Genomic DNA, 26,364 nt, shown 5'->3' on the forward strand with positions numbered 1-26,364 from the left:
AGTCGTATCGCAATATTAAGTTCAATGATCCTAGAATTTTGCTGAGAAGATATTATATATTTGTCACGATAAAATTTTTACAAAACAATATCACAGTTCGGAGATCGATATTCGTATCGTATAGAACAGGAAAGTACAATGTATTTACAACAATTTTCGTTACAATTTCAAAATGCTAACTTCGAAGTACGCATGGGGCGCTTTCTAATTCACGGACTGTTTTTACCCAAGTTTCCAGCCTCGGCGCGCAAACCAGAACAAGGTCACCGAGTCTTCGTTTAGCCATTATGACAAACTCGCCCTGGCCGTGTCGAGCGTCGCAGGCAGTCGGCACCCTTACACGAATGTTTCTTCGGTCGTACAAATCGGTAACGTCCGCATCATTATTGCCCTGTTTAAACAAGCATAAAAAAAAAAATAATTCATGAAGATAGTAGTCCATGTGATCATCGTCGTGCAGAAGAATGAAGCAAGAAACGAGAAAGATTCAACGAAAGCGAAGAAAGCGTCATGTCTCTTGACACCTTCTGACGGGTAATAAGATTAACATATAACTATTCTTACGATCGATTGTGTATACACTCAGTTAAAAAAAAGACCTAATCTCATTACTCGGGGAGAAGTGCACATGGAATATTCCGTTTTTATAAAAGAAATGTGTATGAGGATTCAGTGATCGCCATTTTTCTTTCGAGGATCAGGTTCTTTTCTTCAACCAAGTGTGCGTACATATACAGGGTGTTCGGCCACCCCTGGGAAAAATTTTAATAGAGGATTCTAGAGGCCAAAATAAGACGAAAATCAACAAATTGGTATTCTTGATTTTCGTCTTATTTTTGCCTCTAGAATCTCCCATTAAAATTTTTCCCAGGGGTGGCCGAACACCCTGTATACACCGAACAAGGTGAAAAGTTGTTTTTACCTCATTTTCTTCAATTCGACGCAAAGTCTTTGTTATTCCAAGGACGAGTTCGGCAGCTTCTAAGTTCGGTTGTCTTTGAACAGCGCTTACTGTACCTCTAGCTACCAAGTCGCTTTGACAATAAGCTTTGGCCAATTCGTCCATAGAGCACGGCCTGCAGTCCTCTTCCTCCTCCTCGTTAAATCGGCGCGTTCTTCCTTCTCGCCCACTGTCGGGGTACCGTAATTCCAAATCGTATTGTAATTTCGCGTCACGACGTTCGCCCGATACGGGAGGTTCTTCCGCTTCGATGTAGAGCGCCGCGGGTTGTTTCTTCGCGCGGAAACATCTATGCGTGGCTTCGTGCTTCCCGTCTCTCGGCGAGTACACCGATCGAAGTTTCCCACGTGTCTCCAAATATACTCTTACCGGTCCGGAGACCTTGGTGCATGTACGAAATCCGGATAACCGGTAAACGTCGCTGGTACTAACGTTGCCGTCGTTGCCTCTTTTTTCAACTAATTCGAAATGTCCTTTCGAAACGGATCCGGTCAGAACAGGAGGCGATAGGACCACGCGCAAAGCTCCGCGCGGATACCGCCAAGATACGGTTCCCCTCGAGCATCGTAGATAAACGGGTCGCACACCTCTGCCACCACCTCCGCTGTAACGTGATACAACATAGAAACATTATTTACGTTTCGTAGGAATATTCATCAGTAGCAGATCATTGTTTATTTCCAGAGTACGTATATTTTAATTCGACATGTTTCTCGCGAAGATACTCGTCTTTGAGGCTTGAAAACTGTTATAACATATGTTTAGATTTTTTAAACATTTATGGGGAAACCGATATAATTCGACTCTTAGGTTCTTCGTAACAATTTTGACTAGAACTTTTACATAACGGTTTGAAACAATTATTTTCGAAAATTTTTCAAGCCCTGATTGTTCTTGACAGTTGCAGTCTTTCTTTGCTTGTTCTTTCCCGGTATGCTGCCTGCAGCCTTCCCTCCTAACCCCCCTCCCCCTCATTTTGTGTGGCGCGCATGTCTGCTTACGCGAGCATACGACAGTCAATCTTTGACTGAGGAAAGAGAGAGATGATAAATCGAACGTCAGTTCGTACGATCCTTCTAGAGTTCGCTTGTACTGGACGAAGAAAACCGGTTTTGTTAGTAAGTCGTGCGACTGGTTTCACGTTTAATAAAAGTCTTGAAGTTTTCGTTTTCCGTTATAAAAGCATTTCGTAGATACGTAGATATATCCGCAGAGATTCTAGTACTTTAGAGAGTTTAATACGTAAAGAAATATAAGGTAAAATAAAATCGAGATATGGGAGTGGAATGAAAGGTACAAAAAAGAAGAGATTATATTTTTTACGAACCGCGCGTGTAACGTTATTTCCTGTAATAAAAATTAAGCCAATATCGATGTATGTTGAGTAGTATGGCAAGTTTGTGTTAGAAACGATCGTATTGCGTGTGGTTTTTACTTGGAAATCGAAGCTCGTTGAAAATATGCATGCAATAAGACAGAATACAAACCTTCCAATCCAGTCACATTGATCGGCGGCTTGGAAAGCAGCATGTTCGTACGTAGGGGCCGATGACACGATGCTAATACGTAGCAGCAAGGATGGCAAAAGTACTAAACAGGCAACGAACCTAAGCGTTCTCATTTTTCATTAATTCTGAATCGCGTCGGCTAAATTGCGATGCACGCTCCAAGTTGCATTTCTGGTTTATTAACGCTTACAATCGTTCGCTAATAAGATATAGAATTCGATTTCATTCCCCGCGATCGAAGTACATTTTCTGCATCGTTAATTTCGTTAAAATCATAAAATCTGTTGAAGGGAACAACGAGTATAAGTAGAAAGATTACGATCGATGAATAGATTTCGCGACGCATGCCGTATTTAGTCTATTTTTTCTTTTCTTTTTTTTTTGTTGGTCGAATTTTAGTATTTCACTCTTTTTAACGTATTTTCACCGTTATTACACGAGGTAACAGTACTTTATTTAAAATTTATATCATCTTTACTATTTATGGTACAAATAACAACATAACAGCGACGGATATCGAACCTCGGTGTACAACAGAAAAACAAAACTCGTTCGTTTAAAATTCGATCGGTCGAGAACCTCACGCCTTCACTGTCGTAGCAGTAGAGCACTCACTTTCGTTTCTACACTGCGTCTTCGAGTCGCGCGGTTGTACGGTCGCGTACGTACAACAAACGAGGTCGAGAATATACGAAGAATCATGCTTGCGTCGAAGCGTAGAAAGGTGGTTGCTTTTCTATACCGCGATCCAAATACACACAACGATTTTAGCGTTTCCGCGTGCCCGGCATAGGTATAGTCACCGTTTACACAACTCCAGCACGACTATTTCGGGCTATGTCGTTGCGTTGCTCGCCTTTCTCCCTACTCTCTCTATTCTTCGCTACCCCAGTCTTTTAGTCTACTTTAGCTCGAGTCGACTCGTTTCGCTTCGCCTCGCTTCGTCTGTTGATTTTCTCTCTCGATGCCTCCCTTTCCTCGCTGTCTCGTACCTGTTCCTTCTTCCTCTCGCAACTATCAACCAGTGTTCGCGCGTCTTTCTTCTCGTCTCCTGTCTTTTTCTTTTCTTTCCTTGCTACGCCTTGTTGCGACAGTACCGCTGTCGGTCAAATCCATCACGAATTGATTCGCTTTTCCAACGAATGCACGGATACAACGAATACATCGATTATTAATAAATAAAAATTTTACATATAACGTTTAGCGTGTACATGCTAATACACATTTCTGCCGAAAGAATGCGCGAGTTCATTTTCCAGACTGTGTAATCTGAAACGAGACGAACGTTCTTTAACTACATAACCAGCATTAATTTAACTCGAGCGTGCAGATAATATATGAAAGGCAAATGTCAGATTTATACGAAGGGAGTAAAAGCTTACGCCTCTGTACGGAATGTTTGTCGATCCACGTATCCTGGTACGCATTCAACGGGACAAGGGTTATGAGAACGTATGCCCAAAATTTTCATAGCAGTTCTATAACATTCCAAAGATATAACTCCTGAGCTACTGAGATCGAAGCTTTGAAATATGCTATCAACGTGTCTGTAATGCACAAACAAGTGTAAAATTGTTCATGGTGTCCGTAGTATTGTAATTATAAGACGTATGTAGGTATGTATCTACCTATCCATCCAAAATAATCGTGGCTCTTTGAGTCCCGATCCGAACAATATGCAATCGTCGAGCAACTGGTATAAATATTGAATAGGATCCGTCGGTTGATTAACGATTAAATGGCCGATTAAAAAACGAAATGTATCAAAAATTTTCTTCTCTTCCAAATAATCTCGGACCTCGGGTCTCGTTTCGGCTATGTTCTTCCGAAAATAAACATGCCGATTAAAGCTAGAGCCTGTACATTTATCAATTAAAACTGAAATGCATTAATCGTTTACCTTCTGAACAGATTGCTCAAGCATTTCCAAGCGAAGAATGTGTTGCGAGTTTTGTTTTTGCGTCCGATCGTCTTGAGAATGATTGAGATGTTTATCCATTTCTTAATTTTTAATATTTCGAATATATATATATGTCTCCTGTTATCTTACTGTAACTAAAAGTATAGAAATAGAAGTGGAAGTTACAAAATCTTTAAATATGCATTGCGCGCCATTAAATGACGTCTCAATAACGTTAAAAATCAGTAAGTGTCCGCTAGAGGGCCTTAAAGGAGCAAGAGCGTAGGGACTGTGGTCTTCTCTCTCACTCTAGCTGCGAGAGTGGGGGAAGCGGCCATGTTGCGTTCGGCGTGAAGCAGCATGGCGAGCCAGCCTTTGTTTGAATCTCGTAGCGTGCAGATGTGTCCACGCGTCCCAGTTATTTTCCAATAAACAGTTCCTTTGTTACCGTTACCGTTACGCTGGATGCATTCATTCATTCTCCTGAGTCCCCTTTCTGGAGCCTGGAGATACGTGGGTGACATTTTCCCACAAGAGCAAAGGTTATTTAGTCCAATTTTAATTATCCATGATAATCACAGATATCTGTACTAGATTTATCAGAGTACGGTATAAAATAACTAAATTTGATTGAATAAGCATTTAGGCGTTTACTTTCAAAACCAAATTAAAAAATGAGCGGTACGGTGATGGTGTGGTAGAACATCTGGCCTTGATAAAAAATACAAATTCATTTCAACAGTGTGACTCGTTTATGAATGATACGTAATAGAAAATCATTACTTAGAATCATATAAATCCGAGTATCATAAGTAAAATGTGTAAGAGCGACTATTTCGCTCTCAAAAATATTGAGGTTATGTAGTAGCGTAGTTTTATTTTCCGATGTACACTCGCCGTGGAAAGAATGTTGATAGATAATCATTAAACGATTATAGGATTTCAATGCTCAGATTATACTGATCAATAGAACGCTTAAACATAAGTGCTCGAAGTACTGAAAAGGTTTACATTAGGTATTCTTATGTTTTCTTGTTCAATACAATTATTCTTGTATTTCTTTAATATTTGTGAATTAACTTGAATACATTTTACAAGTAATTAAAATTCATTTTCTAAGGGTTTTATTAAACGCAAGAATATATACATTTAAAATATAAATTAAAGACAAAAAACTTTGTTTTTAAATATTTATTGTAATTTATTCAGCAACTAAGCTTTTCATTCGTAAAGACAGGCTCATACTTAAAAACCCGAAGCTATATTGTAATATAACATTCTTTGATACTAGAACCATTGATATTATTACTACTGAAGAAGTGGTAAAGTATATTATACATATTTTTTTTACGAATAGACGTAATTTTATAGGAAAAATTGAGTTTTCGGAAATTATTCTTTTATAAGTAAATAATATGATACTCTTTTTAAGTGGTTTTAGTTTCATTAAATTATTAACACAATAAACTGTATGTATTTTATTCATTATATGTATATTATATTAATTAGTATCTGTAAATTTTGAATTTGGGTCTATTATTCGAAAAAATGAATAACAAATTTTATAACTTCAGAATACTATGAATGATTATGTGTTGATCACAAATTATACATATTTACTGTTTTCATTATAGTCCACTTACTTCTTAAACTTTCCAATTACAATTTTTATTTTCTAAAAATACTTTTTATCACGTTTTGCGAGCAATTATTACGTTATACAATGAGAACTTATTCTTTAATATCAATCATATAATGAAACTATCAAAATATATTAACCAATATTGCTTTTGAATATTAAAAAAAAAGAAAGAGTACCTAAGAATTAAAAGTAGAATTATTACAAAATTCCCTGTTCGCCCAATCGGTTAAAGAAGGAATAATTGACACTACACGCACAATTAAAAATTCGGCGTGCCTTTCACTTGAACAGCAATTTCTGGGATTTAAATAAGAGCAATAATTTTTCTGGCATTAACATGCAGTATATAAACACAGATTATTGACTTAATTATTCAAGAAGCAGAAATTAAAAAATCATGAAATTACATGCTAAGATAGCCAAGAGCTCGATTTCGTCGACGACCAATCAAGTATGCAATTAAAACTATAAACACTAATCCTGCCAATACACATCCCACTGCAATTGGTACGATGTCCTCTGTGTCCACAATGCAATTTTGAGCTGAAAATGAATAATAATGTATTATAATTAATAATACAAACTAAACTTATAATTTTAAGCAACAGTGTATAGTAATTCGGAGGTTTTCAAAGTTATAGATAGGGAAAGTATTTGTTTAAAACTTACCTAATCCTAAAACAGTGGAATTATCTGTTCTGAATGCTTGAAATCGTAAATCTGATATAGTTAAGTAGCTAGTAGTAATATTGGTAATATTGGTAATATTGGTAATATTATCATTCTTTTGTATCAAGTGCAGCCTTTGCTGTCTCATGCATTTATAGGAATTGGACAATCGAACTTTAAAGTCAGACGGCTCGTACATCAATTCCACCGAATTTGATTTATCTATAAAAAATTACAGAATTGTATAATAAATATAACACATGAAGTCAAATATGAATGAATTATACATGGTCAATTTATAAACATTTTAACCAGTTAAAATATACAGTAAATAGTACAAATGAGTCTAGAAGATATTAACCAATACTTACTAACTAATTTTGGAAAATCTGTTCGTGGAAGTGTAACATTCAAGTGATGCAAAGAATAATCAGTATCATTTTCTTTTCTCATAAAGTGTAGTGTCATGGTGCCATTATTAGTCCCATTTTGAGATGACCACATCAGTTTAAGTTCTTGCTCCAAATTACCACAACTTCCATTTGTGGTTGTTGTATTATCTATTGGCAAATTAAATACTTCGAAGGATGTCTGAAAAAATGTAGTCAATAACAGTTTAGTGCGAATGTATATATTCTTAAATAATTCTTTTTTATATAAAAAAAAAACTATTTCTTTGATCGGTAGAATTTTTCTTCCGTTTCATTCTCATCCGTTTGTTAGTTCAACAGCTATAATTTTTTGAAAAAAAGGTAGGCACGCGAAACGGGAACTTCCAGTTCCGCACGCGCGTTACCAATCTATAGGATTTCTAAATCCCTACTCTTTATTTCAATATCCAGCATAAATAAATACTGATACAAACCTTGTTAGAAGCATCTATGTACGAAACGTTGAATTGCACAGCCATCTGAACTATAATGCAAATCTTATCGGTTTCATTGACCATCCATTTGCCAGGGTTTGGAAACGTCGCCACTGTAGTGCTCGCTGAGTTCACTGATGCTTTTGTTGGACTGACTGTAGTATATGGAATTTGTTTAGCAGTTGATTCAGTTGCAGAAGTTGAAACGGTCGTAATATTTGGCGACGCGACTGTAGTATACAACGAAGAATTTTGGGAACTGTGGATCGTAGTTGTACTTTCTTCTAATTTTAACTTGGTCTTCTCCCCGTCTACAGATTCTGTTATCTTATTTAATGGTAAATTTGTTTCAGAATCCGGTACCAAGCCACCATTGTTCCGTGGTGTTATGGTAGTATTAAGGTGATCGGTGATTGTAGAAGACGCGTGCTCCTGTCCGTTACCTGTTGCAAAAAGAAGGCATATTATTACAATATTCGATTTTATTATTGTAATATACAGAAGAGCTGACATATAACTCTTTACAACTCGATCTTAATGATTTACGTCTTAAGGAGGGATTCTCCCGTAACAGGTTCAAAAATTTCTCATTTTTCTCGTAAATTAAAAGTTTCTCAATATTTTCAATTCCGCGATTGCTTCGATGCAAAAAATTGCATACAATCTACCTCGACAACTAAAACGTTTCTAATTTATTTGAAAATTTCTCTTGCAATAAGATAGGAGAAATTGGCAAAAACATGATTTTTAAGTTTTTGGCCCCAAGTATGAACGATAGGCAGTCAAAGGATTAATCATTGTGCAGTTCTTGATATTAATTAAAGAATTATTATACAGAGTGTCCCTCGAGATATATTGCTATCTGGGCGTGGGATAATTACGCGTGAAAAAGTAAATCGAAAATGTATTCGTGTACTTAAATTCCACCTTCTTTGCATACAGTCGCTCACAGTGAAAATCGTACTGTTGTATCGTAAAAAACATGCGAGTAGGTGAAGACACGTCGACGGAGACACGCGAAAATATAAGTAGAGAAATCAGGACTGTAATTTACTGTTAAATATAGTGGTTACGAAAAAAGAATCCGCCGTTCATTCACCGATCGTCAAAGATCTATGCCACAATGATCGTAGGCATTTATAGATAATAATAGTTATCCTACTAAGTATTAAACTAATTTTTCATATTAGATTTGTATTTTACTGTATAAATATGCTGTATATTTTTATGTAATCTATCTTCGACAAAACTTATTCTATTATTGTACGGAGTTAATACTTCTTACGATACGACCTGTACGATTTTCACTGTGAGTGACTAGGTATATTTTTCGCAACGGTAATGCTCGTGTTTACAAACATGATTCGCGTCGCAGTTTATTAGTTATCATTCCACTGCTTCGTTATCGATATAAACCTTGGGTCGTTTATCTGTTTATTGATACGGTAGGATATATACCAACCACGAGCATCAGGATATGATTATTGCACTGGTTGCATGCGATGGAAACTTTACCGCTCACGTTTGTACAGAGAAAAATATTCTCGAACGCGGTTATTTTCCTATAAGCGAAAACCGTACGGACGAATACCGTAATGACATTACGTCATTATTTCGCAATGAAGTATACGTATACGTATATTTTTAAAATCGATTTTTCCGGAAGCAAAGTGGCATTTAAAGAACATTTTATTCGTCATTTTCGATTTACTTTTTCACGTAAAATTACCTTCTACACGATAGTAGTACACTTTGAGGTACTCTTTGTACGTCAGTTGAAAACTTGTTTCATTTAATACTTCGTTTAGCATTCTTGTATGCCAAATATACTTTACCATGTTTATCTATCAATAATGATATCCTCTTTCTATAAGAACAGCAAAACATGCCAAGTTCCGTTCCTTAGTGATCTTATTATTTACCTCTACGCTTGAACCTTGACCACTATCTCATTTTTGAACCTCTGTCTCACCCCGTAGATAAATAACCCCACTTTTTATATACAGTCAGTTTCATAAATATTCGTACCTTCGACATTTATAAAAGAAACTTGTTGAAATCGTGTGCTGCATTTTAAATTTTGCGTTATGAATGGACTCGCATATAAAATTTATTTACGCGAAATTTTAATAAAATTCTATACTATTTCAAACTTTCAGAATTTTTTTTTTGGAAATTTTATCTTCTCATAATCATTTACATATTTCCAACCACAAATTTTCTATATAATTTATATCTGGGCTCTAAGAAGATATAGACAAAGAATGGGCTACATAGTAAAGTATCCACTCCTGAACAATATCAGCAGCATGAAAATAATATGAGTAAAATGTTTCAACAATGCTTGAACCTGTGCAGTGAAACATTGATCTAGCAAGTAATTATCTCAGTAGTTAGATTGAGTTTTTATATTTTATTAGTATACTTCAGGAAATTGAAATGTTAACTGTTCAGGTCCTGATCAGTGGTTCTACTTGTAAGTTCAGTTATTCTATCTCAGTAACAATGCACATAGATATGATACATATCTGGTATATGGATCAGAACTACAATGATCTATTTAGAGGCCATAGATAATGAATGTATTAACCTTGCTAAATCCTTAATATAAAAAATGTAAATTACTATTCCCATACCTACAAGGCCATGAGTCATTAGTTTCAAGTCCTATCGCAGTGTAAAAAATTAGTATAAAATCAGCTTTATATCCATATATATATATATGTTGTTTTCATATAGAATTGTTAACTTTTATTATCAATACTTTATTAGAGACTTAAATTAATAATTGCATTAAAGTATATTACTGATTTAATTAATTTTATAATTAAATCCAAATACAAGGACACAAGAAATTTCCTTTATAAATCAGCTGATATACTATGAAATGTCTAGCATGTACAATTTCTACTAACCCTAAATATAAACTGCCATACCCCGCAGACACAATATTACATGTCTCTATTTCATAAAGGAATGAATACCATAAGCTTGTCCCTGTGTAAGGACTTGTCAATTTACCAAGAATTTTTGATTTCCTAGCAGCAAGCTTATAGACAGCAAAGGTTAAATACATTTACAATAGTAAAGAACATATAATTTAATTATAAATAAACAAAGAAACCGTTAACAAAAATGAAGTTTGATGAAAAAGGCATGTTCTATATATTTTAATATGGACTAGAGGGAAAAGAGAATTCAACATTGCAACAGAATAAAAATTCTCAACTGTTACTTGCGAGAAATATAAAAATTATAAATGTCGAAGTCATACCCAAAACGTGAAGCGACGTAAAGCAGAAGAGCAGCAGAAACCTCGACATTATTGAGAATCGTAGTTTTCTATAAGAAAAAATTACCACACTTCAAACTTTACAATTACTAAGAAAATAAACTACGATTATGGATTGAGAAAATATATATAAATACGTCGCGTATGATATAAAACGTAAGAAAGTTCAATGAAACACTGTGGTCTCTTAAAACGTCGTTCGCAAACACACTTTTATCGAACTCGCATCATAGCCGATTCTAGAACATGTCATACTGAGCAAGAGGTAGTAAAACTGCGAGAGTCCGATTTTGTATTAGATAGACAGAGACGCACAAATGTTGCGTACTCTTTCTATCAAGTAGAAAATCAGACTCTCGCGATTTTAATGCTTCTTGTTCAGCATGGCTAGTTACTTACTGAAGTCGGCTATGCTCGTATTCAAGTATCTATTCTGGTTGATTCACATCGTTTTGATTCAAGCATATTCTAGTGTTAAACAATGGTACATTGACAAATCATTCTCTGTTAACAATTTAAACGAAATATCAATAACAAAGAGATATCATTATATTAAAAGTATAAAATATTAAACATTGTATCCTGTGACAAATTTTTGCTGCATGAGCGGGAAATCAAGAACTACAGCTACCATTTTTCTCAGAGTTAAACAAACTTTATTCGCAAATAGAACTTTTAGCCACAGCAACGATCGTCTAAATGTCGATTTAAAAAAATTATTAATGGAATGAATCGAAAATTTATTTATGGTCACTAAAATTACTAGATATAACAAAATACTCTAAAATGGCAAAAACACTTGGTCCTTGTTGCAGCTAACTCATGCACGAAACTATTCGAATGTTTACATTTATACATTCAACTAATGAAATACATATATTAAATTGACATTTGATATAACAAATAAATAAAACGAACGATCTTATGGATAAACCAACAGATTAATATTTTAATTCACATAAAACAATTGCTTATAACATATTTACCAAAGAAAAAGAAATAAAAATAATTTCTGTTCGTTTTAAACAAAATATCATTTTCATTTTGTGTATTATTTCCTACAGTCATACATTTAATACATTTTTTTATACGAAACTTATACCAAAATTTTTAAAATATTATAAACCGTTACATTAACTCTTCTACAGTTTTGCTTTTTTTATTTTAAATGTAGCACCTAAACAAAAATGATCGCTTCCGAACGCAAAATTGGGTATCGTAGGCAAAGCGATGCACTCTTCTGCTGTTGGTAATCTATATTTTTCAAGAGGTTCCAAGTTGCTATAAAAAATATAATCAACTGTAATCCATGTTCCCTGATTAGTCGTAGCTTCTTGTTCCCCTTCAAGTGTTTGGTGTTTATATACACTATGAAAATGGAACGGATGTGTGAGAGTGCCAGAACAGAATTTTGCACAGTAGCCAGGTACAATTTCTATTATTTGAAGATCAGTCATATCTGGATTCACGTCACTATATATGGAGAAAACATTATCCGACGAATCTTCCTCTAAGGCAGGATATTCGCTATTTTCTAGCTGCAAATGATATCAAAAATTAAATTTCGATGATGATAGAAACATCATCTTAACATTAACATGAAAATATGAATTCGAAAATTGTTAAATATTTTGAATTATTACGTTTAATAATGATTTGATCTTTCACAATTTCACATTTTTTGATGTTTATTTATCGTTAAAAGAACGTACCATTACTCTAGCTGATCCTTCTCCACGCAATCTTTTTTTCAAAATATTTAAATGTTGACAATTGTCTGTAACGAAGAGTCTAGGCGGAATTAATGAATTTGAAAGAGACCGAAACTCGGTCTCCTCTAGATTTCTTCCTTTTCCTTGATATTCGAATATTCCTTCTGTAATGAATTTGTAAACTCCGGAATATGGTTCTAAATTAAAATCCCCTGCCAGTATAATTGGTAGATATTTGGCGCCCGTCCTACATCATATTTACAAGTTGAAGATTACACGAAATTTTGTATTATATAAGCTTCGTAACGAATTAAATTTCTTTTGCAACTAACTGAACATCGAAATATGTATACATGTAATGTGGATACATCGATATATGTATTAATTAATTAAAATAATTACTTACAACGTATTCTCCAAAAACGCAATTCTCTCAATTTCTGCTAAAAGAAGTTGTATTTGTCCCAGTCTCACATCATTTCGTTTAGGGTTGTAAAGTAAATGAGTTGTGGCAATCACTAACTGTGTTTCAGGACTTTCTTTCACTGCTAATTTTGCAATGATTCCAACATTGTCTCTACTCAGGAGTTCTATTCCTGATTGATAAAACTCAACATTTGCATATTCAAGAAGGACAAATTGATCGGAGCGATAAAGAAAGAGCAGACCATCTTTTTTATCGTTTGTTTTTTTTTTATATAAATAGTTATAACCCAATTCTCTGAATGGGACCAGAAACTCCTCTAAGTGTTCTTCTTGCATCTCTTGTAGACATATTACCTAATGAAACAGATAAACTTGTTAACAAAATCAAACTATTTCTTGTATGATCTATATACTCTCATTGACAAGTGAGATCTCGAAATTATAAGTTTTTTTAAACTATATAAGTGAAAATCACACGAACTTACATTTTGTATTTATTTAAACATAGTTTAGATCGCTTTTACTAATCAGCTTATAATACTATTACACTATCAGAACACTATAGGAATATATGCATGATTTTTTATATCCCTAGATTATATTTAGAATTAATGTCATTGTAAATGACTTAATATCTTTTTAATATAAAGTTTATTTTATTTGTTAAACATATAATTATTCTTGAAAAATATATAATTTCTTATAATTTTATGTATTAGATCGAGAAATTATTCTAAATTGTACAAAAATTAGTAGCTCATTATGGAAACTAACATTAGCTTGTGTTTCTAAAATCTCATGTAAGAGAAATTGTTTCCTTGTCTTCCAAGATAGTGCTCGTTTGTCATGATGTTTATACAAAAATGAATAAGTTTCTAATAGGGACTGGGCCAGAATGTTGAAAGAAAGTAGTCTTAGAATAAAATAATCTTCAGAATTAGAGGTCATCTTCTCTGGAATAATTACACAATGAGTTTTAATTTTTGTTTTATAGTATAAATACTAACATTACCTTTCTTTATACGTTTCCATTGTCTCATTGCTTTATACCATTGCCTATCAGCCAGATACTTATCTTTCAAACATACTGGTGCATCAACACATGTGTTTGTCTCAAGAGCAACTGGTTGAGAATTACTTTCACATGCCATATTTTCTGTTGCATAATTTAATGACATTTCACAACTATTGTTGGAATTATAATATGCTTCCAAATATGGATCCATTGCTGCTTGATTAAATTTTTGTTGTGCTGTGGAGTTTTCCATGGTTTTCATCAAACACACATAAGTTGATATAAATATATGAGAATCTGACACTTTTTTACAAAATCTTTTTAGAAATACTGGCTTCACTGCTACTCCTGACATATAAGGAGTTGAAATTGAAATAGTATCATAGTTATAATTCTGCAAACACAATAAAATTATATTTTAATATCAATTTTTAAATATTCTCCTTAAAGGTTTAAGTATATTTAATTACTTTCTATAGTTACTTAAATTTAATTTTACTTTTATTACTTGTGTGGTTTAAACAAAGGATGTACAACTTAAATATTATCACGGGTTAAATTAATTTGTAATCGCAGTCACAAGGGTCGCAGATTTTTAAACTTAATTTTTTTAAGAAAAATAAAATTGTTATAACGGTATTATCCGGATAAATAAAACGGTTTACGGTGGATATTGCAGATTAAAATTTGTGTCTTACAGTAATATTGCTAGTGACTAGAACATCATAATTTCAATCAAATTGCGAAATGTTACTTCAAAAAAATATTTAATTTTTAATTAATTTCATAAACACGCGGTTGAATTTGTTATTGGAAGAAATACCGCTTGAAGTTGTGTAGTTGACCATTGTAATTATGTATGTGTGTTACTTTAATGATATTATCTTAAAATGTTAATTCATAAGAATAATGATTATTCTGTTAATATAAGAATAATGATTATTCTGTTAATATAAGAATAATTAAGTTACTTTGAAAGTTTATGCGGATTTTTATTAATTCTTCAACTGATGGACAAAAATCATGAATGTTTCATCCAGAAAATTTTGTCTTTAAACAAGTTCAGTTTTCTTAAATGATATTAAAATTTGTCATTATATGGTTTGTAAAGACATGGTAATTTAAAATTGTAAAGTGTGGTTTTTAAGTGGAATGGTATAAGATGGCAGTCATTTGAATATATTACCTAGCAGTGTTATAAAATGCTACACCTTACCTGCTAGATAATTCTTGATGTCTTTCCTCAACTACTGCTGTTTTCAATGACTTCAGCTAACTGAATTGTTAACATTATTTCTCCATATTAATGATCCATTTTTTAGAAAAATTTGATAATGTATACTCCCTTTCCAAATCCATGAAATGCAGAACACAAATAGCTGTAGATGCAAGTCAACTTTAAAAGTGATTAGTAATAATACATGATACTTAACACGTTCGTTGCGAAATGGAAAATGAATTTTTCTTCAGAATCGGTTGATTTTTCTTTAATTTTCATTTGTTTTAGTATAATAAATTTACATCCTCTCAAAGATAGAAAGGAAGGAAAGTTATTTAATCCTTTAATACTAATTTAAACAATGCAACCCACTAGAGTATCTATAATTTTGTAATATAAAATTTGTTTATATTATCATTAAATAAGGGATAAATAAAAAAGAAAAGGTATGCATTTAATACATTATTTATTCATCAAAATAACAATATATATTATAAATTTTTTTTTAGTAATCGTAATTACATCTAAACAACAGTATTAAAAATTAAAAAATATTATAAACAAAGTCCTATTCTATGTTGACTTGTACTCAGCATTTTTGTAGTTAAGTTTAAAACAATTTTCAAGAAGTTTCCTGTTCTCAATCATAACTCAGGTAGCAGGCACTTATTTCTGATTTGATCTAAATTATTTTATAGTCATTATTGATAAATATTATAAAATACGTATAATACAAAATAAAAATATGCAATAAAAAAACTAATAAGAAATCTTACCCGTAAGTTACAGATAAATTTCTGGCAGAAAATGTTTGACAGGAAAAAGTTCCTCTGTAAAGGCTGCAAAAAATTTTAAATCCCATGAAATAAGAGTGCAAATTATCTTGTAATCATTAATGATAAATATTACAAGATGTGCATAATAAAAGATAAAAATTAAATATTGCTTACCTCAAATAAACTTTTTCTTCATTCAAATTTTTATTTAAGATTATCCTAAACCAGCTACTCATAAACAAATAACACTGCTTGATAACTATACATTAATTGAACATGACTTAAAAGTAATGGGTCTCAAAAAGCAAATACATTCTCACCAAAAAATCAACACATATGAAGGTAAATCTATCTTTTTTCGCAACGAACGTGTAAACTGTGGTCTTTTGTTATTTAATATTATAGTAGATTATTCATTTTGTATTACCTATACTCATTTGTTTGAGTAATGATAATTTTCATATGCATAATAAATTGCAAACAAAAATACAGGTCAACAAACCATATGTAATGAAATCATAGAAGACTTAAACATGATAAATGTTAACAGAGATAACAAATAACATTGTTTGCTGTCTTACCATATAGTTTTGCTCATATTTAATTAATGTTTTTATCTAATAATTACCAAGGAAATGCTGCTAGCAAAGCAGAATATTTAATAACTTAAAACCAAATTTGTACATAATTATTTCACTAGTATCACCACATATCAGAATATATTTTACTAATACTTTTCCATTAACTATTAAACAAATGCATTAAATGTTAAAATTAATTACCAAAACCTTTAAGAATTCCAATTTTCAAACAACCATATCAATAACTAATGCAAATCAACATAAACTTTCTAAGTAACTCAATATGTATATAATATTTATTGTATACTATCCTTTTTATAATTAAAATCACTAATAGTTTAAAAAAACACACATACATAATTACTTGATTACATAATACTACACTATAAGAATTAAAATCTATATAATGTTAATTACCCAAACATAATATTGTTTTAAAAACAATTACTATTATAAATTCTATTATACAAAACAAGTTATTTATGAATATATTATCCTGAAATACTTTTAACCCAATTTTACATTTGCAGAACATATAAATATATTCAAAAATATAAAATGAAGATTTTAATTACTTACAGAAGAGATATCATACTCTGATTTAAAAATCAATCAGAAGTTTACAATTCTGTCAGTGCATAATATTATTAAGATATCTTTTCATATAGTTTTATGATTAGTATTCAATTTCATATTACATAGTTTTAGAATAGAATTATAGAACCATAACCGTTATATATTATAATAATTGTTTTACAATTTAATTCAATTGTAGATAACGAAAAATTTATTTGTAGTGTGAAGTATTGCGCAAAAACATTATAATGATAAAACCTTGAAAATTTGTGTAAATTACCGAAATAACTATGCATTTATATACATAAAACAGCGTCAAATATTATGAATGATAACAACGAAAATATATATAGCATTCGAATTAAAATGATAAATACGGAATTGAGAATTTAGACAGTAAATTTGTACTGTACACACTTTTTATAAAGAATGTCACAAAATTATAAAAATAATTAAAGAAAAAGAATTATTAATCTCATTGCGCAATGCAAAATAACACGTAATAAATAATAAAAGAGAAATAAGAATCAAGCGATAAATAATTACCTTAGCTTCACGACGGTAGAGTTTACAAGAGATCTCAAGACCCGTTCTGTGAATTCTCCGTAACAACCTGCTTACTGTATTCATTTATTTACAAAGTAGAAGAGATATTAATACATGACTGTGCGTAGGTGCATAGGTTAGGTTATGTCACTCGTTGTCAGTAAAGGTAGGAATATCTCTGTAGCATATAGCCAAACAGATAACGTGGTACGGTGCACAATAGGCAGTTCACACAATGATCCGTTTTCAAATTCTATAATTATCCAATTGGTTTGAATGTTTATAATTTCACAAAGCTTGTTACCTAATAAACAAATGATGTTGTAGATAACATTGTAATATTATATACATAATATTATTATATATAGATATTCATTATTCGTATTTGATAAAGATCTAATAATATTTAACAGACAGAAATTTATTTTTACATTGAAATAATTATTACAAATGTGCACTTAGTGTAAACGATATTTCTATGATTTTTATACTAAATCGACTTTTATTTCTATCAAATTGATTTAATTTCAATTCTTCCAGCAAAATTTTCCATTGATAATTAAGATTCTTAAAAAAAGTATTTTTCTTTTGCTAGTGCATATATTATTATGTAAGATGGAGTAAAGGTATGTATGCAAAAGCATAAAGCAGAGAAAAATGTCACATAAAAAGGCTATTGTGTAAAGCATCTTGAAAAGAAATGAACTCAGATTGTGTATTCAAATCAAGTTGGATTTCGTTTTTGAAAATACCTTATTTGACCAATGAAACTATCGGTCAAGTTTCTATATACTACTAAGTTAATTTTTATTGACATTTAATTATCCATTGTCGGATTTACATAAATTCATAAAGCGAGTGTCGCCTATTTCATATCTGCTTAAATTCATGAATCTAACCGTAATTGATTATAAATCATCTAAAATAATAAACATATTCGTTATCACATTCTCGTGAGATTATTTTAAAGGCTGCATTGTCCTTTAACTGATGGTATAAAATTTAACAGAGGAGCATGTGACAAATTGTCACTGTGTCGCCGTTTTCGATGGAATTTTATCTTTTCGGGCGGCAAATTTAATTATGTGAGCAGTTTCTAGACAAATCCATTTATTTAAATAATATATTAAAAATTAATACATTATTCACTTTGTTTGAAAATATAAATCGATTTTAGAATCGATTCATATCACATATTGGTAATTAGTTACTATAATTCCAACTTCGCAGATTTCCGCGCTTTAAAGTATGTTGGTGAGGGAAGGTCACGGATTGTAAAATCGCAATTCATGCGAGCATTGGGTTGCCTTTTCTTAGGGGCACTTCAATAAAAACCACGATAAGAAAAGTAATAGACAATAACGTTTTTAATATGTATTATACTAAAGGGAGATAAAGAATTCTAGGTTAAAGTTTAGAGTCTTAAGTAAAAAAAGGTACATTAATGTTAACTATATCTTGCTAAATTTTCTTTCATATTGAATGTTAATAAAATTGCATGAACAAAAGCAATACAAATACATTATGTACCAACGTATATAAGACATTGAATACTTATTTAATAAATAAATAAAACTTTAAAACTGTTTTGATTATCGAACTTCTCAAGAACTATAAAACTTTCAAGACAATCTAAAGTTTCAAGACCTCTAAAGCTTTGAATTACATTTAAAATAATTCGATGTTTCCACCATTTTATAGATTCAAAACGATTCAAGCGTTCCAAAACTAAACATAAGCCAAAATGATTCTAGCTTTTCTGAAAGAAAGTTACTAAGTTCAGTACCAATCAAAATGCTATCTTTTTCAAAATGGCTGCCTTGGTTGGTGTCGAAAATAATGAATTTCTTAGAGGGGCAAGTATTATTTTAGCTCGTTGTACAGTGTGTTCGAATGAGTTTGTTCATATTACTTCAGCTGTTTAAGAGCAAGAAGGAAATGCTCCCATTCACGTTCTTTATCGATTTCCCGAAGTTGCATGTAGTGCTGACCTGGCGTAAAATGTGGCTCGTACGGTAGGATATGTCGGTTTCCCCCACCACTCCGTTAAACGTTAAGGAAGTTCGTCGTTACTAATGTCGACGTCGATGCACTAAATTATGCTAGATGGGGCCACACTGAGTGTATGTTTTTCCGTCAAAGGCATTCTTGCAGCTTTTAATGCTATATAATTTTGTTGACATTGTACGTGATTATATACATTGTTTATATAATCTACGGAAACGATTAAGCGTTATTTTAATCTAGGTAATAAATCGATAAAAGTAAGTAATTTTTATCATAGAATATTATGAAATTATAACCTAATCTAATTGTATGGTCTACATTCGTTCACGAAAGTATTTGAACGTTTACGTTTATAACATCTAATTAATAAAATATGCATCAGAATCCTTATCACAATACATTTATTGTAAACACGTACTAGAAGTAACTTAGAAATGTATTTGAACTCTGTTAGTTAAAGTTTATCAGTGAATATAAACCTGAATATCACAGAATGTAAACAAATGTTGCTCAGTTAATTGGAACACAAGAAATTTGAAACAAGCAAATCATTAAGAGAATTAGTAGTGAAGTAACATCAAGAAGGCAAACCATACAGTGAAATCACACAACTTGTAAAGGGAAGTAAGACACTGTTCATTATAATGTGAAGAAATTGAATTTAATTTTTGTTGTATTAGATATTCTTGTATTGCTTATTTATTTAATTAAAAAAATTTTACAATTGATGAATTATTTTCAGAAATAATGGAATCAGATTATGATGAAAATCATGGTGGTTGGACTGATGAAATGGCCAGAACAACTGAAGATTGTGGTGGAGAAGATAGCTTTGATAATCCTCAAGAAATATTAAATGAATGTTTAGACAAGTTTAAAACACCTGATTATATTATGGAACCTGGTATCTTCATGCAACTTAAAAGGTACAATATAGCTTTAAAACAATATAATCTATGTTATCTGAAAGTTCCTATGTTTGTATCTTCCAACAAGGATGGTTAGCTATTGCTCAGTCTCAGTAATCTGATTACATTTGTTACAATATGATTATATGTAATCACACTGTACTCATGTGATAATCACAGGATAATTAAACAATTATGATTATGTTGCAACTAGACAGTAATTATTGTATGAGTACATGTCATTGTATAATGATCAATATAATCAGATTACATTTTGTCAAATTTTGGCATGGGGTGGCCAAGAAGTGATTTGTTCTACTCATCACTTCATGGGATTCAAGTCCCTCTCTCGACGAAAACGGAATGCTGGACAGACGAATTTAGCAACTACAGCTGAAATTAAGTGTTTTACAATTAGTGTGCTTTGCGTGTTGATGCCTGATGTACTGGGGACACATGATCCAGAGATCATAAGCGTGTAATCTATCCCCTGGTTACTTCACCACAAAGAAGTTTATGTTTAGAATTACTTATCCCTTTTAACATTCTTTGTGTCATCACAGAAAGATATAATACATAGATGACCATCTCTCCATGGTACTTGAATGATACCATCTTAACTCCAAGTACTATTGTAAGTAAGGATATTCCCATTTGGGTATTTCCTTTCTGGTCTGAGTTTATATTACTCCAAACATATCCAGGGACTAGACCTGAGATTGTAGTAATGTAGGATGTTGCATAGTTCCACTTTTAAAAGAGTTGTGGTTGAAAGATCACCGTATAAGTCGCAGACGAGTGTGTAACTTGACAAACGGACCACGTCAACAAATGTCATCCGAACCACCTGCGTATCTTCTCTTGGGTAATACCTACAGCGTGCGTGAAGTTGATCACTAAAATCAACCAGTCTATCAGACGGAATTCTGCTCCCAAGTATAATTTAACTAACTACTACCTAGTAGTAAAGACATTCATTCGAAATTATTGAACATGTCTGTATCTGTCTCAAAAGCTTAAAAAAGACAACTTTCCTGGGCATAGGACTGAGATATGCCTTAATCAGTACAACTGTGTTACCATACTTGACTATGATATTTTAAGTTCTGGGCACGTTTCTCTTGTAATTCTTTACAGCCTTCATATGTATTTTGTATGTTTGCAATCTTGATTCTTGTACCTTCTCCAGATTTTGCGTATGTGAACTCACAACGTTCGACGAGTTCTTTAATTTCATTGATCTATAATGGTTGATACACTTCCTCAATGAATTTACTTCGTTTCAATATTTCCTTTATTTTGGAATTTATTACAACGGCCCTTATTTTATAAGAACTGTTTCTGGTCAAGGGCAAAAACACGTAAAACATTCGTTGTCATCTTTATTTATGTATCTACCCGGTGGAGAATCTGCACCTCCCCTCCGTAACGACCGAGGAATGAACTTCGACGGCGTGGACAAGGAATGACATCTTCTCTGCCGTTAACCGATGTAACCTGAGCAATAACGCGAATCATGGGAATGTGCGATTGACGAAAAGGTGTCGCGTGTACCATTCTCGGATATAAGAGCTCTATAAACTGTCATTAAAATTCATAATTCCAAAATGGTACTAAGCTTCCAAGAAATCTATTACGTATGTTATAATAATATTTTATATAATTATTCTTTGCTATTTTATAGATATTTTCAAGCTGGTGGAAATCCTGAACAAGTAATCGAACTATTATCCAAAAATTACACTGCCTGTGCACAAATGGCAAATCTCCTTGCAGAATGGCTCATTCTCGCTGGAGTTAAAGTTTCAGACGTTCAAGCAATGGTGGAAAATAATTTAAAAGATATGATACTGAAAACATTTGATCCTAAAAAGGCAGATAAAATTTTTACAGAGGAGGGTGAAGTATGTTTTTTGTACACTGAACTCTGAATAACTTTTGTGTTAGATTACAAAATTATCATTTAATATACGTTTAAAATTCACTGTGTTTCATATCAGACGCCCGCCTGGTTAACAGAAATGATTCAACATCCCACTTGGAGATCTCTCATTTATAGACTCGCGGAAGAATATCCTGATTGTTTAATGTTGAATTTTACTATAAAGGTGATAGTACATTTCAAGATCGAAATATATGTATAGGGTATCAGTTTTTGTTTTCAATCTCCTTATTTTTATCTCTTTTTCTAGCTTATATCCGATGCTGGATTTCAAGGTGAAATTACGAGTATTTCAACGGCTGCACAACAAATTGAAGTATTTTCTCGTGTTTTAAAAACTGCGATTGCTGGTTTTTTACAAAATACGGAAGATTGGCAGTCAAGCATACAGGAATGTGCGGTAAAGAAAAAGTTTTTTTAACTTTAAATTAAAATATGCAGCGTTATAATATTTACATATAATTTTTCTATTAATAGAAAATGGTGTGTCACGGACAACACACTTATGTTTATAGTCAAGTATTACTACAAATCCTTGCTCAAGAATCTCGTGGCGGTTTTATGATGAAAAGGCTTTCCCAAGAAATTACGAAATGTGCTCAACAAAAGTAAGAAAACATAGTTTTACATATTAATTAATATTATACAAAGTGAAACAGCACGTAATATAATCACATTAAAAAGCTCAATTTCTTTTGACAATACGAAAATGTCTTTAGAGAGAAGCAAATATGATTGTCAGAATTCAAATAAATAATCTACTATCGTAATACTTGTTTCTTGTAACTAAAAAATTTCTCCCTGAAGCATTTTTATGAATTATCAAAAGAAACTAACATATTGGGCTTTTACATTTAAATATTTACTTGTACATTTTTAGTCATCATGACGTTACTCCGATTACAATGGCACTTAATGGGGCTTCAAGTAGTCCCAGTGCATGTCAAGCATTGGCATCTATGTTATCTCGAAATACTTTAAATCCTGCCGATATTAGCGTACTGTTTCGAAATTATTCTACAATAGAGCCGCCCCCTATAGAATTACTACGTAATCCACAGTTTTTAGGTAATAATGTGCATATATTTATAATGTTGTAATATTATTATTCTTAAAAATGTAGTAAGAGCATACGAGTTTATAATTTATCAAACAATTGCAGAATTATTGGTTGATGCACTTTTTAAACCTGGTGTGAAAATTAATCCCGAACATAAGTCAAAATATATATATTTACTAGCTTATGCAGCTAGTGTATGTGATATTCCAGCTAAAAAAGGACATTCGCGTAAATTAAATAAAGACGAATTAAAAACAACTATTCAAGCCATAGAAAAAGTTCATAGTATTTGTAACATTAATAAAGGATCGACTGAATTGATAGCCGAATTACATACTTTGTACCAATGTATAAGGTATGATTCGTGTACATAATCGTAACATGAAAGAAAGATCATAATGTAATATTTTTATTTAGATTTCCTGTTGTAAGTGTTGGGGTAATTAGATGGGTAGAATGTACTGTAACAGAACCATCATATTTCAAATTATGTACAGAACATTGTCCTGTGCATCTCGCATTACTTGACGAAGTTGTAGTGTGTCATTCTTTATTACATCCAAAAGTATTACAACTTCTTGTATATTTATTTGAAAGTAAACAGGATGAACTAGAGATACTTGTACAGGTATGGACAGCTGACAGCTTTTAAGTAAAAAAGATTAATTTCATAATTTTTAATCCGATATAATATTTCTTATTTTACAACAAATGACTAGGTAATAATTATTAATAGCTAATTGCATGTTTTTTCGGTGCACAGTTGGAAATGAAAAAAATGTTGATTGATAGAATGGTCAATTTATTAAGTAGAGGTTGTGTAGTACCAGTGGTATGTTACATCAAACAATGTTGGCAACGTGGCGATACGGACGTATCTTTAATTAGATATTTCGTTACCGAGGTATTGAACAATTAGTTTTTAAATTAATATAAATTTATTAAATTATTTGAGCTATAAGAATATGTTTATATTACTAGGTGTTAGAAGCAATTGCTCCGCCGTATACTGCTGAATTTGTTCACTTATTTCTGCCTATGGTGGAAGATGAAGAAATCACAGGTACAATGCGCGGGGATAGCGATAATGATCTTGTTTCAGAATTTATTGGTAAGTTTATTAACTTATTGATAGTGTTTACAGAAATTACATATAATATTGAAATTAAATATTCTTTAGTACATTGTAAAGCACATTGTCCTACTGTGAGATGATGTTTCAACAATTAATAAAGGTAGGTTAAATGAAAAAGAATCTTGTAACTTCGCAAAAGATATCTTTACTTCAGATGAACATATTGAGGAATTACCATACATAAATGACTATTTCATTGAACTCCTATCTCTTCTGCCATGTATAACTTATATGGTCACATATCTTAGAAAAGGATGACTTCCACTCATCTGTGATATGGTTTATACTTTTTCTGCAACAAAAACAGTTACTATTAATGCAATGTAATTTATGTAAATCATTCAATCTTGCGAATTTGTTAATAAATAAAAATAAACCACTCTAAAACTTTAATGGTATATTATACCATTAAATATCTTTATATTGTTAGTTTTATGGACATACTTTGTCATATAAACAAAAACTTTTATTTCCTTACATTTTTTAGCAATATAAATAAATACTGCATGCCTGAGTAATTAATGAATATTTAAAAAATTGGTATTTTTAATATTCAGAGCAATAGTCTAAAATTATGGTTATTTAGGTATAATTGCATGTTAAAACCAATACTGTAATACTTTTGATTTTCTTCATTCCTTATGTTAATTATATTTTTATATATAGAAATATAAATAACTACAATTTTTACTATGTCATTTAAATTTTTTCATGATTTTAGTTTCATGTCACACAGCAAAAAAATGGTTACCTATTATTAATGCATCTTTGCATTTACAAGTGGCAATCCATGCATTTTTTAAAAAACAGTTAATTTTACATAGATTTCAAACAGTCACTGAACATGATTATAGACTTACAAATTGTTGTCACTATTGTCTTTCAGCTGTAATAAAAATATTTTTGTATATAATGAGTAATTTATGATGTGGGGTGAATTGTGCTTAGGATAAGTAATAGTATTTAATTCACCCTCTCAAATTCAAATTATGCACAAATGAAAAATGGTTCTGTGTTATGAATAAACTACTTGCACACAATTCTTCAAAATTTTCTGAACTTTTGAGTTTATGATATATTTAGAGCATGGCCTAGAATATTCGTTTTACATAGTAATGCTTCTTTTATTTGTTTCATATTGCATATGAAAAAATTATAGATAAATTAATTAAATAATATAATTTATTAATATACTTACTGACAGGTTTACCATCTTTCCACTGTGTAAATCTTACGTTTGCTTCGTCGCGTTTCAGAGCCTCTGGCCTTAATTCGGGTTTTAGAGCTTGTCTAACAAGTCTTGCAGCTATTTGCGAATAATTGATGTAACTGAAACATAAAATATTGTATTAGATAGGTGTGTAGAAATTTTGCTGTTTGGAAGTACGTAAGTTATATAACATTTTGTTAATAATATTAGTACGCGATATTAGCAAAAGCGTTTTGTAGAATTTTCTTACTTCAATCCTGCTTGTCGCCACGCAGCCATTTTTATTACTTTTACTTTGAAATGAAAGAATTTCGATTTAACTGCAGTACAACGAAACGAACAGATCAATTCCCTTCATACGGTTCGTAAGAAATACCTCCCATTCAAAAAGCATGGACAACTACATAGACATTC

The 26,364-nt window shown here is 31.7% G+C and overlaps 6 protein-coding genes across 12 annotated transcripts; 1 reads left to right on the top strand and 5 right to left on the bottom strand.

Moving 5' to 3' along the window:
• Positions 1–36: 36 nt before the first annotated feature.
• On the bottom strand, positions 37–3,471 carry Metrn (meteorin). The gene is made up of 3 exons (XM_076771064.1): positions 2,449–3,471; positions 923–1,565; positions 37–391 (listed from the first exon to the last, which is right to left on the bottom strand). Exons 1-3 carry the CDS (start codon positions 2,580–2,582, stop codon positions 176–178), a joined length of 993 nt encoding a protein of 330 aa, XP_076627179.1. The 5' UTR covers positions 2,583–3,471; the 3' UTR covers positions 37–175.
• Positions 3,472–3,611: 140 nt separating this feature from the next.
• On the bottom strand, positions 3,612–5,447 carry LOC143344731 (EF-hand calcium-binding domain-containing protein 10). The gene is made up of 4 exons (XM_076771068.1): positions 4,370–5,447; positions 4,098–4,291; positions 3,852–4,016; positions 3,612–3,738 (listed from the first exon to the last, which is right to left on the bottom strand). Exons 1-4 carry the CDS (start codon positions 4,466–4,468, stop codon positions 3,684–3,686), a joined length of 513 nt encoding a protein of 170 aa, XP_076627183.1. The 5' UTR covers positions 4,469–5,447; the 3' UTR covers positions 3,612–3,683.
• A 98-nt stretch (positions 5,448–5,545) lies between these two features.
• Lamp1 (lysosome-associated membrane glycoprotein 1) lies at positions 5,546–11,058 on the bottom strand. The gene is made up of 5 exons (XM_076771063.1): positions 10,820–11,058; positions 7,546–7,988; positions 7,052–7,271; positions 6,681–6,902; positions 5,546–6,554 (listed from the first exon to the last, which is right to left on the bottom strand). The coding sequence occupies exons 1-5, from the start codon at positions 10,866–10,868 to the stop codon at positions 6,415–6,417; spliced, it is 1,074 nt and encodes a 357-aa protein (XP_076627178.1). The 5' UTR covers positions 10,869–11,058; the 3' UTR covers positions 5,546–6,414.
• Positions 11,059–11,674: 616 nt separating this feature from the next.
• On the bottom strand, positions 11,675–18,002 carry Angel (protein angel). 3 transcript variants are annotated; one of them, XM_076770084.1, is made up of 7 exons: positions 17,689–18,001; positions 15,207–15,335; positions 13,988–14,384; positions 13,750–13,928; positions 12,956–13,329; positions 12,550–12,796; positions 11,677–12,375 (listed from the first exon to the last, which is right to left on the bottom strand). In XM_076770084.1, the coding sequence occupies exons 3-7, from the start codon at positions 14,343–14,345 to the stop codon at positions 11,980–11,982; spliced, it is 1,554 nt and encodes a 517-aa protein (XP_076626199.1). In that variant the 5' UTR covers positions 14,346–14,384; positions 15,207–15,335; positions 17,689–18,001; the 3' UTR covers positions 11,677–11,979. The 3 variants fall into 3 exon arrangements, with proteins under 3 accessions (XP_076626197.1, XP_076626199.1, XP_076626198.1); XM_076770083.1 differs by having other exon boundaries at positions 15,207–15,369; XM_076770082.1 differs by lacking the exon at positions 15,207–15,335 and having other exon boundaries at positions 11,675–12,375; positions 17,689–18,002.
• Positions 18,003–19,537: 1,535 nt separating this feature from the next.
• On the top strand, positions 19,538–24,925 carry Th1 (negative elongation factor complex member TH1). 4 transcript variants are annotated; one of them, XM_076770080.1, is made up of 12 exons: positions 19,539–19,952; positions 20,438–20,621; positions 22,288–22,507; positions 22,604–22,711; positions 22,796–22,945; positions 23,023–23,153; positions 23,426–23,613; positions 23,708–23,960; positions 24,023–24,233; positions 24,369–24,509; positions 24,587–24,716; positions 24,786–24,925. In XM_076770080.1, exons 2-12 carry the CDS (start codon positions 20,443–20,445, stop codon positions 24,818–24,820), a joined length of 1,746 nt encoding a protein of 581 aa, XP_076626195.1. In that variant the 5' UTR covers positions 19,539–19,952; positions 20,438–20,442; the 3' UTR covers positions 24,821–24,925. The 4 variants fall into 4 exon arrangements, with proteins under 4 accessions (XP_076626193.1, XP_076626195.1, XP_076626194.1 ...); XM_076770078.1 differs by having other exon boundaries at positions 19,538–19,952; positions 24,587–24,820; XM_076770081.1 differs by lacking the exon at positions 19,539–19,952 and adding an exon at positions 21,954–22,213 and having other exon boundaries at positions 20,485–20,621; positions 24,587–24,820.
• On the bottom strand, positions 24,863–26,360 carry LOC143344243 (protein stunted). Of its 2 annotated transcripts, XM_076770086.1 has the most exons (4): positions 26,201–26,360; positions 25,939–26,069; positions 25,601–25,626; positions 24,863–25,032 (listed from the first exon to the last, which is right to left on the bottom strand). In XM_076770086.1, exons 1-3 carry the CDS (start codon positions 26,227–26,229, stop codon positions 25,613–25,615), a joined length of 174 nt encoding a protein of 57 aa, XP_076626201.1. In that variant the 5' UTR covers positions 26,230–26,360; the 3' UTR covers positions 24,863–25,032; positions 25,601–25,612. The 2 variants fall into 2 exon arrangements, with proteins under 2 accessions (XP_076626201.1, XP_076626202.1); XM_076770087.1 differs by lacking the exon at positions 25,601–25,626.
• Between the last annotated feature and the right edge of the window lie 4 nt (positions 26,361–26,364).

This window comes from Colletes latitarsis, chromosome 8 (genome assembly GCF_051014445.1).
Source record: "Colletes latitarsis isolate SP2378_abdomen chromosome 8, iyColLati1, whole genome shotgun sequence".
Lineage (NCBI taxonomy): Eukaryota > Metazoa > Arthropoda > Insecta > Hymenoptera > Colletidae > Colletes > Colletes latitarsis.

Excerpts from the sequence above, each read along its gene's own strand:
- Angel (XM_076770082.1), bottom strand. The coding sequence starts at position 17,772 with ATGAATACAGTAAGCAGGTTGTTACGGAGAATTCACAGAACGGGTCTT. Across the intron at positions 13,929-13,987 it reads ATGGAAACGTATAAAGAAAG|AGAAGATGACCTCTAATTCT; the intron begins GTAATGTTAGTA and ends TAATTATTCCAG. Across the intron at positions 12,797-12,955 it reads GCGTTTTTGGAGAATACGTT|GACGGGCGCCAAATATCTAC; the intron begins GTAAGTAATTAT and ends AATATGATGTAG.
- LOC143344243 (XM_076770086.1), bottom strand. The coding sequence starts at position 26,229 with ATGGCTGCGTGGCGACAAGCAGGATTGAA. Across the intron at positions 26,070-26,200 it reads TGGCGACAAGCAGGATTGAA|TTACATCAATTATTCGCAAA; the intron begins GTAAGAAAATTC and ends TTTATGTTTCAG.
- Lamp1 (XM_076771063.1), bottom strand. The coding sequence starts at position 10,868 with ATGTCGAGGTTTCTGCTGCTCTTCTGCTTTACGTCGCTTCACGTTTTG. Across the intron at positions 7,989-10,819 it reads TACGTCGCTTCACGTTTTGG|GTAACGGACAGGAGCACGCG; the intron begins GTATGACTTCGA and ends TTTTTGCAACAG. Across the intron at positions 6,555-6,680 it reads TTCCACTGTTTTAGGATTAG|CTCAAAATTGCATTGTGGAC; the intron begins GTAAGTTTTAAA and ends ATTCATTTTCAG.
- LOC143344731 (XM_076771068.1), bottom strand. The coding sequence starts at position 4,468 with ATGGATAAACATCTCAATCATTCTCAAGACGATCGGACGCAAAAACAA. Across the intron at positions 4,292-4,369 it reads TTGAGCAATCTGTTCAGAAG|AACATAGCCGAAACGAGACC; the intron begins GTAAACGATTAA and ends TATTTTCGGAAG. Across the intron at positions 4,017-4,097 it reads CGATTATTTTGGATGGATAG|ACACGTTGATAGCATATTTC; the intron begins GTAGATACATAC and ends TGTGCATTACAG.
- Th1 (XM_076770078.1), top strand. The coding sequence starts at position 20,443 with ATGGAATCAGATTATGATGAAAATCATGGTGGTTGGACTGATGAAATG. Across the intron at positions 22,508-22,603 it reads TTTTTACAGAGGAGGGTGAA|ACGCCCGCCTGGTTAACAGA; the intron begins GTATGTTTTTTG and ends GTTTCATATCAG. Across the intron at positions 23,154-23,425 it reads ACGAAATGTGCTCAACAAAA|TCATCATGACGTTACTCCGA; the intron begins GTAAGAAAACAT and ends GTACATTTTTAG.
- Metrn (XM_076771064.1), bottom strand. The coding sequence starts at position 2,582 with ATGAGAACGCTTAGGTTCGTTGCCTGTTTAGTACTTTTGCCATCCTTG. Across the intron at positions 1,566-2,448 it reads CAATGTGACTGGATTGGAAG|CGGAGGTGGTGGCAGAGGTG; the intron begins GTTTGTATTCTG and ends ATCACGTTACAG. Across the intron at positions 392-922 it reads GTCGAATTGAAGAAAATGAG|GGCAATAATGATGCGGACGT; the intron begins GTAAAAACAACT and ends TTGTTTAAACAG.